Source organism: the organism of the source record quoted next, unplaced genomic scaffold (assembly GCF_019419815.1).
Source record: "Pyrus x bretschneideri cultivar Hongxiangsu unplaced genomic scaffold, Pyrus_bretschneideri_v1 Contig120, whole genome shotgun sequence".
Lineage (NCBI taxonomy): Eukaryota > Viridiplantae > Streptophyta > Magnoliopsida > Rosales > Rosaceae > Pyrus > Pyrus x bretschneideri.
The window spans coordinates 219989-232260 of NW_025999414.1; the positions used below are offsets into that span (position 1 = coordinate 219989).

General features: G+C 38.2%; 1 protein-coding gene across 1 annotated transcript; it reads right to left on the reverse strand.

The window, feature by feature from the left end:
• Positions 1–8707: 8707 nt before the first annotated feature.
• On the reverse strand, positions 8708–9916 carry LOC125474613 (CBL-interacting serine/threonine-protein kinase 3-like). The gene is made up of 5 exons (XM_048578490.1): positions 9827–9916; positions 9499–9606; positions 9330–9410; positions 8929–8982; positions 8708–8827 (listed from the first exon to the last, which is right to left on the reverse strand). Exons 1-5 carry the CDS (start codon positions 9914–9916, stop codon positions 8708–8710), a joined length of 453 nt encoding a protein of 150 aa, XP_048434447.1.
• Positions 9917–12272: the final 2356 nt, after the last annotated feature.

Below are 12272 nucleotides of genomic sequence, written 5' to 3' on the forward strand. Positions count from 1 at the left end.
TTGAATCAGGCACTTAGAATTCCCTTAAGAACGCAGAAGTCAACTTTGAACACCCAAGGGAAAGTCACACAAAACTTAGGGCCATATTCACTTTTTGGACCCTTTCTTCAATCACTCATTCTTTCATTTTTTTTTTTCTTTCTTTCTTTCTTTTCTTTTCTGTTTTTCTTTTCTTTACTGTCTCAAAACATACTTAAGAACAAGCATTCCTTCCCCCACACTCATTTTCTTGCATAATGTAAAAAGGAATTCATTTAAGTCATGCTCACTATCTTTTAAGAACAAGGGTGTGGACTGTCCTAAACTAGGCTAGGTGAGGATAATGTGGGTTAACAAGGAATAAAGGCTTAACAAGGCTCAACGGGGTTAACTTAAACATAAAATGAATGAAGGGCACATGGCTATTTGGCTTTGATGGTGGTCACTACACAACTTCATCTTGAATATGTGTTATGCAAATCAATAACATGCTTTGAATGAAATGGGCATGAGTTCTAGCATTTGGAACTATATGATGAAACGCCTTCTAAGTAGTAACCAAGCAAAGAATAATGAGATCATGCAACGACTTTAGAAAACAAGAAATCACTTGATTATACTCTCAAAAAAGCGTTATAGGCTCAAGTCTCTCAGGGTTGTAGCGTTTGTTTGAGTTCCTTCCTTCAGGCATGTTACAAAAACTAATTTTTCTTCTATGATTGCATGTGAAGTCATACATTATAACCATAACCAAGCATATACCAAGAGTAAATCAAACTTTTCTCCATGTTTATAACTCTTTTTAACAGTCATGCAATTAGAAACCAAATCCTTATCATTGTGTTGGAAGGTGACCTACGACACAAAAACGACTCAAAACACTTTTTTTAGGCTTTTCAAAACATGTTTTTTTCAAATTTTTATGTGATTTTCGAATTTTTAAGTCAAAACACACTAAACACACTTAAAAACAGCAAGAAACAACATTTGAAGTTATGGTGGATAAAACCCTACGAATTTTGCATCAAAACACTTTAGTAACTCCCCCACACTTAAATCAAACATTGTCCTCAATGTTTTAAGCTTAAAACCACACTAAACACAAGCAAACATATAAACAGCAATTAAACATACTAAACATAGCAGAATGTATCTAACAAAGAGAAGAGTTTAAGGATGCAAATCTGGTTATGGAGTGTTCGTTCCATCTTCTCCTTGGTGATTGCAGTGAGGCTTCATCTTGAGTTTCCACAGGCTTACTCTTGAACTGCGCTGCTCCCATCGTTGATTTTCCTTTGTGCTACTCTTGAACTGGGCAGCAGGCTTCCTTTGGTCTCCCCCGAAGGTCTGAGCTTCCTCCTCTTATCTGTTTCTTTGTTCAATCTCTCCAATTCGTATTGAAGAGGGTTAGAGGATAGCTCAGCAAAGCTAGGTAAGCAACCAGGGAATAGAGTCCAGATAGACTCCAAGTGCCGGCTGATTGCTTCTTTCACTTTGCTATGCAAGTAATATCAATGACAAAGGAAAAGACAGGGAAAGAGCATGATATGAGATACCTTTGCTTTCGCCCTTGATGATATGAGATACCTTGGCTTTCGAAGATGCAGCGAATGAATCCACATGTTTCGATCCACCGTTTCCTCTTCCTCATTCGTACTGCAGGCATTTGGTATCTTCTTTGGGGGATACATCCATGTTTGAAAGTGTGATCTCAAGAGAAGGAGAAATCTGAGCATGTTTGAGAAGGTTGGTTGCAGCTTACATTTTCGGCCGAGAAGGAAAATTATGCGCTTCTGGGTGTATGCCTTGCCATGAATGTTGATGTATATAGGAATTGTAATGGCAAATGGCAGTGCGGATGCGGCAATGTCTTCCACGCGTCTTCTGAAAAGCCGGGAGCTTTTGATAAAGTGGCACGCGTCTTCTGAAAAGCCGGGAGCTTTTGACAAAGTTGCACTCGCTTTCTGGAAAGCCGGGAGCTTTCGGCTTTGTCACCCACGTTTGTCGGCTAAAGTGTGCAGCTGATTTCTCGCCTTCCACGCGTCTTCTGAAAAGCTGGGAGCTTTTGACAAATTTGCACACGCTTTCTGAAAAGCCTGGATTGCGTCTGAAGAGCTGGCGATCTTTACGCCGGGAAATCCGGTTTTGAAGAGTGGTGTCTCTTCATTTCTGAATCGGTGAACGCATCTCCTTTAATAGAGGTGATCGATCACCTCTATCTGCACACTTTGAAGACTTCCCAAAAATCATCTTCGGCCCGTCGAGATTTTCCTCCATCCAACCCTTCTCTTTTAACTTCTCGAACAATGGCTAGCTCATCCAACCCATCGAACATTTGCTTAGATTTGAGTCTAAGCAGTGATCCGGTCGCGCCTCGTCAAGGTAAGGTATGGTGCCCGTCTTTCTTATCTTCCCATGGCCCTCTTACAGATGAGGACTCTGTGATGACGGATCCCACAATGGCTACGATAGTGGCTCGGAACCTCCTCACTCCCAAAGACAGTCAGCTGCTTTCAGGACGGTCCGATGAGTTGGCCGTTCAAGAATCCCTGGCTCTGAGTGTTCAGTGTGCTGGCTCTGTGTCCAACATGGGCCAACGCCTTCTTGCTCGCTCCCGTCAGGTTGAATCCTTGATGGCAGAGGTGGAGAGTCTTAAACAGGAGATCAAACAACTTAAGTACGAGAACCGAAGTTTGCACGTGCTTGCCAACAATTATTCAACAGGCATGAAGAGGAAGCTTGATGAGCTTGATGACCGTCAACGGTTTGCAGCTTTCTTCCAGAGGCACCTCTTTCCTGGGTCATCCAGCGTTCCACCAAGGTTTGGGGCCTTGAATGATCTATCTTCGGTGCCTCCTGCTCCGATGCCTCCTGCTCCGATGCCTCTTGCTCCGATGCCTCCTGCTCCGATGCCTCTTGCTCCGAGAGTGTTGCCACGTAGTGGGGCCTCACGTACACAACCTTTGTAAAGGCTCCATCTTTCTGCCATGTTTAGACACAATTGTAATTTATCGAAAAAAAAAAATCAATGAACAAGCAAAAGTTTTATTTACTGTATTGGGTTGCCTCCCAAGTAGCGCTTTCTTTTACGTCTTGCAGCCGGACGAAGAACTTCTTTTCTCACTTAGCACCCACGACATGGAATTTATCTCTGAATGGCGGGTGATACTTGAGATGATCCGGTAATGGTTTAAATTCTAGAGTGGGTGCCTGGATCATTAACAACATATGAGTATAAAAGAAAATTGAAATTCGGGGAGGCGGCTTACCTGTGTGCTCCGACAAGAACTCAATGACAAACACCACTCCCTTGCAAGTTTCAGGGATATTGGACTTGGCCAGATTGCATGTGATGGTTATGACTTGTCCAATGTCGTCAAATTCAACTTCTTTGGGTTTTGTGGTTTCAAATATGTCCTCTTTGACGAATTCCCCCGTCACATCTTGCTCTTGATTCTTTGGAAAGGATTCGAAGATGCCTTTCTCACCCTCTTCTTCCTTGGATTGCATGATCCTGCAAGGAATAGGGACATTCAGTGGAACGGGGTTAGAAATAATTAACTTTGGAACAACCTTACCTGAATTGAATGGCGTAGGAGCAATAGGTGCCTGCGGCAAAGGTGTTTCCACCCTTGCCATATGTTGCGTGTGTTCCTCTTCCTCAAATTGCAACCTTTCATCTTCCTTGTAATTTGATTTAAGGTCCGTTCCAACCTCCATAGCATTTCCCAAAGTGATAGCATTATGGATTTCAAAATCTTCCTTCGAGTTTTCAATAGTTGAGTTGGAGAGTTCACTTTGCTCTTGAATTTGTTTCATGAACCCCATAATCTGCTTAATTTGCTCCTCCAATTTACCCAACTTCTTGTTTTGATTTTGTGCGTCCTTGTTTTGAGTTTGGACTTCCTGCGTCAAAGTAGTAAGTAATTGAAAAATCGTATCATTATCGCTTGAATTACTTACATTGCTTTGGGCAGGTTGTGGTGGCTGCATGGGTGCTGTATAGAACTCCTCGTATGGTTGCCAATATTCTCCTTGTTGAGCCTCCTCGACTTGGTTTTGTGAGCCCTGCACCGAAGAAATTAATTCATTAAGAGCTTGATTATAATCTATTGACAAACCTTGGTTTGGTTGGGCATATTGTATATGAGGTTGTGGTGGATGTATAGACGTTGAATAGAACTCCTCATAGGGCTGCCAATATCCGTCTTGTTGAATATGTTGAGGTTCCCACCACATAGAGTTTGAATGATCACTCCAATCCGAATTGTAATTATTGGAAAACATGTCGTTCCTTGATTGATTATGATCAAATGTACCAACTCTTTGCATTTGGTACTCTTCCATAAGCTGTGACAAAAGGGAAGCACTATCAAGTGCCATGTCTTGCGTATAAAATCAACAAAATAAAACTAAAAATATATACACACAAACGAAAATAAAACAATCCAAGAGATTAGCAAAGTTGCTAATCCCCGGCAACGGCGCCAAAATTTGATGCGAGATTTATACGCACACAAATTAAACCCTCTTTTTGTCAATTGTAGTAAGTACGTAAGTAGGGATCGTTCTGGACCGGGGATTAGGAGGGATTGTTAACCACTTGGATTTGACTTCAAAAACGTAAAAACAAGTTTAAAACACTATAATAAACTCGAAGAATGCAAAACTAAAAGTAAGAAAGATTAAGACTAAAACTTAAACAAAATAAGGGGGGATTGGATTTGGACGACTTTAAACTAAAAATGGAAACTTGGAAACAAAACAAATTGTAAATATGGAATTGACGGAAATGAATGGATGGGAAGCTAGCTAAGGGGTTCATCTCCACATATGTTATACTTGCATACAAAACGATGTCTAATTGCTTTTCAATAAACCATGAATTCTCAACGCCCCGGGTTAATTAGGTCCGCTTAAATTAACCGTCAAGTTTTCCTTAAGTTAATGAATTGGATGATTGCATACGACAATCCAAAGCATTCCTCACAAGTTCCCTACATGAATTGCATAATAGAGATACAAGCAAGAATCATTAAGCATCATGAAAACTATAAGTGTTGACGAGGCATTCGTTACTATGATTGCATGAAACTTATGCCAAGAATATGTTTAACACGATTGTTTATAAGCAACCTCCACTACTTGTGAATATAAGTTCATAACTATTACGTGAAACTCACTTATATTCTAGCGTCAAATTCATGCATGAAAATTAAGCGTTCATTCTTAATAAACATACATAAATAGGTTATCAATCAAGCAGTTAAACAAATTGAATTCACAACTTATGAAACGTAATTAAAAGTAATCAAATCATATTACAAACATAAACATAGTTTCGAATCACCCCCTAGCTAAAGGGGGTTTAGTTCCTCATAACTTTGAAATCAAAGAAACACCTAAACATTCCAACAACTCAAAACTTTGAATTGTATGAACATTTAAGCACTCTTTTCTTCCATTTCTCATACGTACAAAACAAAGAGAATTAAAATGAAACTTTGAAATCAAAGAAACACCTAAACATTCCAACAACTCAAAACTTGAATTGTATGAACGTTTAGGCACTCTTCTCTTCCTCGTTGTTGTAGCACAAGGTTTAAGGATAGGTTGGTTGGGGGGATGGAAGTGTTGGGGAATTATGGAAATGGATGAGGATTGGTGGAAATGGAAGATGGTTTTTGGATTCTAAGGGAGAAAGGAATGTGTTTGTGGTGTGTTGTTGTGTTGTGAATGAGATGATATGTGAATGAATGAATGCAAGGGTATTTATAGGAGGAGTGGAGATGTATATGGCTATTTGTTTAAGGTGTTTGTGGTGTTGTGAATGATGAAAGAATAAAGGGTGCATGTGGGGTGGAATTGAATGAATGCAAAGTGAATGAATAATGAAATGGGAAAGCATGACCAAGGTGGAAATGCATGTGATGGGTGGGAACAAAGGGGGAAACATGGCACAAGGGTGATGTTGTTGATGTGTGAATGCATGTGTTGAATTGGTGGTGCAATGATGAAAGAATAAGTGCATGTGTGTGTTTTGTGTTGGAATGAATGTGGATGCATGATGAAGAGTTAATAAATAATGCATGTAGGGTTAGGAAATAAAATCATAACTTAAAGGGGGGATGATTAAAGGGTGTGTGAATGCATGTGTTGAATTGGTGGTTCAATGATGAAAGAATAAGTGCATGTGTGTGTGAATGGTGGTAGCTAGGGTGAATTATGATAAATGCATGTGGAATAAAGATGGAGAAGGTGGTGAAATGATGAAGTAGGAAGGTGGAAATGCATGTGAGATGTTCTTTGGAGAAAGGTGGATGAATGTGCATGTGAATTAAGTTGTGAAAGCATGTGGAATGTTTTAAATGGTTGAAATGTGTAGATGATTATGAGTATGATAAGTGATAAGTGTATGGTTATGATAAGTGATAAATGAATGATATGCTAAGTGATAAATGAATGATATGTTAAGTGATAAATGAATGATATGTTAAGTGATAAATGAATGATATGTTAAGTGATGATAAGTAATGATAGGTGGTTATGATAGTTTGGTCTTTAATTTCGTCCATTCCTTTTGCTCCAAATATAAGCTATCCAATCCAAGTCCGATTTTGCTCCAAAATGCTCCAAAAGGCATCCTTTTGCATACCTTGCCCTTAGAACCTGAAAACACACAAAAGAAGCATAAAGGACTAAAATAACTAGAGAAACATAACGTAAATGCACGAGAACAAGCCTTTTAAGTCGCATGAATATGCTCCTATCAGTTATGTGCCACAAACTTGGATTAACTCATTTTTTAAAAATATTTGTTGTCAGTTTTTTTTATTATTTTATCTTTCTTTGTGCCCACACTCTGTAAGAGACTCTGCATTCAAATGTTTTTATAATATTTTATTGTATTCTGTGCCACAAACCGTGTTCTGTGCCACCTACTACAGGAGACTCGGCGTGGAAGACAAAAAGCCAAGCAAAATCAAAAATTAAAATAATCAAAAGGCAAAGCAATGGGGATAGGTGGGTTTCACACAATTTTTAATAATTATTTTATCCATGCATTCAATGTTTTTATAATTTTTTATTGTGTTGTGCGCCACAAACCATGTGGCCTAATTTTAGTCATATTTTTTAAATAATTTTTTGTCAGTTTTTTAATTAATTATTTTATCTTTCTTTGTGCCACAACTTGACCATCATAGACACGCAACCTGAGAGGACAAAGGATGATCAACACGTGGCAATCATGGACAATACATGTATTTTATTATGTGAAGCAGACAGCAAAACGATAATGAACCGAAAAAATCAAGGGCATTTACGCCCTTTTACTATTGCTGAACAGTGCTAAAACTCAACTGAGTTTTAGTATACATAATTTAGGAGCAAGTTAACAATTGTCAGCATTGACCTCATTATCCCACAAGCTAAAACATAATAACTTGCCAAAAGCAGAAGAAAATCAGCTGTAATGTTGTTATCATAACTTAGCAAAAATATCAAAAAGGCAGTTTCGTTCAATGTGTGCAAACCCGTTGAAATTTGTCAATGCTAACTATATTAGTTAAAGCATAGAATTTGCTACCTCACATAACTTTGGCGGGTCACTTCCAAATTTTTTTAATACACTATACACATATAGCAGTTTTAGGTGGAACTTTGATTAACCTTTTATCTTGTTCTCAACTAAGTTCAAATAATGGTGCTTATTTCCCACCTGTGGTTCTTCTTGTCCCAAATGAAGTTTTTGTAATAACATTGATGCTTCTACCCACAATGGATAGTCACAGTATGCCATCTTAATTTTATGAATCGCCGTACATTAGACATGATATATGCAACACTATTATTCTAGTTTTGACCTTCTCCCGCATCTCATTTTTTATATTCCATCTAACATTATGTTTTAAGAATGAATATGATTCACCACCATGTGGAAGTTATGAAAAGTTGAGCTATATTATTAGATATAACAATTAGCGAAAGGCCACGAGCTTATCGACAGAATGCGCATAAACTACTTACAGTCATAGGGTTAGGATCTCCAAATTCCAGCTATTAATTTCATGGCACCAAACGAGTGCCATGGGGGACAAGTAAACTCAGCTACCGAGATCTATATATACTGTTCAAAAAAACCTGCCTAAAGCTGTCTATGCCCGCCTTGTTCAGGCGTTGGGCAACTCACCCCCCGCCCCCTCTCTCCCATCCTCAGCGATTAATCCCTAGGCATTTGAAAATTAAGAATGAGTGCCTAGACCTACTTAGGCATCCACCTAACCTGTCCAGGCACCCACCTAGGCCAGGACTCTCATTTATATAGAAAATTGATAACTTTTATTTTGTATTTTATTTTTTTTCAATAAAATATAAGAGACTTATTGAATACTCGAATAAACACTGATTATATGCTTGTTCCCCCATGTTCTCAATTTGTTTTAATAAGTTATAATTTATAGGTCATTTTAAAATGCAATTTATTTATTCCAATACAATTATGTATCTTTTTAAATATAAATGGGTACTTATTTATATGATATATAATAAATTTGCTTAAATACGCGTAGTTCGTCTAGCTGCTTAGGTGCTAGCCCCCAGCACGCTGTCTGACTAGTGCCTAGCATCCTTTAAAACCTTATCTGGATATATAGCAAACAGAAGATAATAAACCGGATATGAATAACAATATGTCGTTGCAATACAGCAGTAAAATGCTCACTTTTTTCTACAGGATCATAAGATTCGAATCATCAAAAGGCAAGTAACCTGCAAGCAATACAAAGAGTATCACTCCACATGACCACAAGTCCGCAGTTGCCCCATCATAGCCTCCACCGTTGAGGACCTAAACTAACAAGGGTACATTTTTGCAAGATTAAGAACCTACGGCGTAGAAAGATAAATATACATAAGGTCCAAGAAGATTGGAATGAAACACATCCATACCTCAGGAGCAACATAATTTGGAGTTCCACAGGTAGTGTGAATTAACCCATCATCCTGCCAATGTGTCGCAGTAAGAAATAAATGTTGGACATTTAAGATGCATCATCTCATTCCCAAATGCACCAACTAACTAGAACAAGATGTACATGTGCATCACAGATTACAGTGTTGATGTAAATGATAAAATGAGGCAGAGACTAAATTCCATATGACTCCAATCATAGAAAGTGTTCGAACAATTTTAATAATTTCTAGAAATTTGACACCCGCTTCTGTAAATAGTTACTTAAGATCTTTATACCGACCATCCGGACAACAAAACTAACATAAATAAGATCAAATGATAGTTACATATGAACGCTGAAGGAAAGTGAACTGGAGTGGCCTAATATCATTTATACCCTGACTTGTTGGGATAGTGCACTCAATCCGAAATCAGAAACTTTAAGGTTCCCACATGCATCCAATAGCAAATTTTCTGGCTACAAGAAAAGCAATTAAATTGAAAATTAATTAACATTTTACCGTATTTTGTATTTTTTGATATGCACGTTTGCTAAGCATAAGTACCTTCAGATCTCTATGATAGACACCCCTGCTATGGCAGTAATCAACTGCGTTAATAAGCTGTTGGAAATATCTCCGTGCTTCATCTTCTCTCATCCTTCCATTGTTTACCTTCATATCAAAAGAAGTTTTAGTGAGAAATATGAACTCCCTCCCAAATAATCACCAGAGCTCGAAACTGATTGGTTTATCAAATTCATGTTCACAAATGAGTGAGCAAGGCAACTTGGTAATTGAAGAAAATTTAGGATGGGAATGTTAGGCTGCAGGTTTAATTCCACTATGTGATTTATTTTTCTAAATTGACAATACACTATTTATAGAACACAACCGGAAGAAAATTGTCACTAACAATTTTGTCAAAGAGCTCCCCTCCAGTTACGAACTCCATAACTATAAATATCTTTGTCTCACTCCCCATTACCTGAAAATACACAAAAGTATTAATACAATTTACATTGGTTTAAAGTAGATTTGTGTTATTGTTTGTGTGATTTTTTAGTAGCCTTATCCCACTTAGTGGAGTCGGCTATATGAATCAAAACTGAGGGGAGCTACCCAACTTTGTCTTTCTAGCCTAATGTCGATGCTCTGAACCCATATTTCATATCCGTTCAATGTAATTCAGTTGTATGAGCTGTATTTTGTAAAGTTTTGCCACTTAGCCATTGGGGTAGAGGAAGATCCAACCATTCGATCATTATGAAAATTTAGTATGTTGTTGTGCTTATGATTTGAGAATCTTAGGAATTCATGGATAAAAAATCCGAGGTACAAATCTTCAGAATTGGATTACGTAGGGTTGTTGACCTTACTGTTAACCACGTTGACCGAGGGTTGACTTTTGGTCAAATTGGTCCAAATCAGTCTTAAACGCTGAAGTTAGCATTACCAAGGTACCAATGGAGCCGAGTGGGCTACCTTAGTTAACATATTGTTGGAAATGTGCCCTAAAACCAATCATATGATGATACTTTACGGACATTTCAAACTAATGTAGTTTAAATGTAAAGGGCAAAGATTATTGTTTGAGCCGTCTCATATAAATGTTATATGCTTAAACGATAAGTCCAAGGAATATGTGATTGGAAGAATGCGATCTAAAGAAGTTAGATTCATGAGACCATTCTTTCGTTGACACATCCTAAACGTTCCTGATCATAGGATTGTCAATTGGGCATTGACAGTCCGTTAAGATCAGTACGTGCTATGTCTTCTCTCAGGGAGAGTGACTAGTCTCGAGTCATTGGTGTGTGTGACATCAAGACAAGTACGTAGGTGCTCAATAGAGAATGAGTTCATTGAACACGATCAACGAAGAGTTCTCATATTCATGTCACATGAGAACTCATGGTTGGGATAATGCAAATTAGTCTTTTGACCTGAGGCATCACAGTTGTCTTGTGGTTAGGTCCTTAATCTTTGATTATGTCAAAGTCACTCCATCAGGAGGGTGTCCACGGCATCGTTGGGGTTAAGCCACTTAGCCATGGAGGCAAGTGAATGTGCAACAAGGGATCTCTAAACTTCAAACTGTTTGAGGGAGAATACTCTATGATATGATTAAGAATCTTTGGCCAAAGTATGAATGAGATTTAGGAATGTGTTCCAAATCACATTCAAGGTAATCATATAAGCACAAGACTCACATTGGATAGTAGACATGAATAAACTATCAAACCAAACAATGTGGTCAAGAGTATTGTATTAGAGAAAGACCGTATTGCATTTGTAATCCTAAAACTGAATAGGTTCTCCACCTCTTCTGATTAGCTTGGGTAACCATGACATGCTGCTAGGCGTCAACCATGGTTTGTGGAAGCCCTAAAAGTGTATTATCACTAACGGGAGAATTGAAAGTAAGTTTCAATTCACAATCGATTTGAAAGAGTTTGAATCGCCCACTGCCTCGCTAAAAGGAACCTAATGGATCGTACACCGTGTAAGGTAAAGATTGAAGATTCAACGGAGATGAGTAAGAATAATTAAATGGTTTAATTGTTTATGGCAAGGATTAATTAATATGATTATTAATCAAACGAATAAGTTCGTTAAAAGACCTCGGGATAGTTTTGGACCTTAAGGCCCAATGGGCTTCGAACGTCAAGTCCATTGACTTAAGTTGTATGACAACTTAATGAATAATGATTCACAAAGGCCCAAATAGCCCAATAAATCCCATATGGCCGGCCATTTAGAGGAGGGTAGTGAACTTGGCTTAATTGCAAGTTTGCCACTCCATTGTGAGGTGGTATAAAGACATCTTTATAGCCATTTCATCCTAAGGGTTTTTCTAAGGAGTAAAGATGAGAACACAAACTCTCCTTTTCTCTCTAGAAATGGTCGGCCACCCTTGAGGAAAACATCTAGCAATCTTACTTCCTCAAGGTCACTCATTTCTTCTACAATATGCCTTGGTGTGGAGACTTAGAGGTTCTCAATTTTGGGAACTTGGAGAAACCTTTTCATCCATCCAAATCCATGGATCTAAGATGCAAGGAATGAAGGCCCTCTCTTTGGGTGATTAGCCTTTGCTTATGCAAAGAGGAATCTACAAAGGTATTGATTTCTCAACTCACTTTGTTTTGAGTTGAGTCTTGGTTCACCTATCTACTAGGCTTTGAAGTTCATGGGTTAAGTTTTGTTTTTGAGTGCATATAAACATGATTCCGCCTTTTAATTGTTAATTGCATGTTGTTGATGTTGCTCAAATGAACTTGTTTTTCACAAATCTTCCTTCAGGGAAGTGGTCCCGTCCTGGGCCGAGATGTGACATT

What these genes read in the sequence shown, in the direction of transcription:
- LOC125474613 (XM_048578490.1), bottom strand. Translation starts at nt 9,916, where the DNA reads ATGGGGAGTGAGACAAAGATATTTATAGTTATGGAGTTCGTAACTGGA. An exon ending in TCTATCATAGAGATCTGAAG is followed by an intron (nt 9,411 to 9,498) that starts GTACTTATGCTT and finishes CTTTTCTTGTAG; the next exon opens with CCAGAAAATTTGCTATTGGA. An exon ending in CAAATTATGTTGCTCCTGAG is followed by an intron (nt 8,828 to 8,928) that starts GTATGGATGTGT and finishes TTGTTAGTTTAG; the next exon opens with GTCCTCAACGGTGGAGGCTA.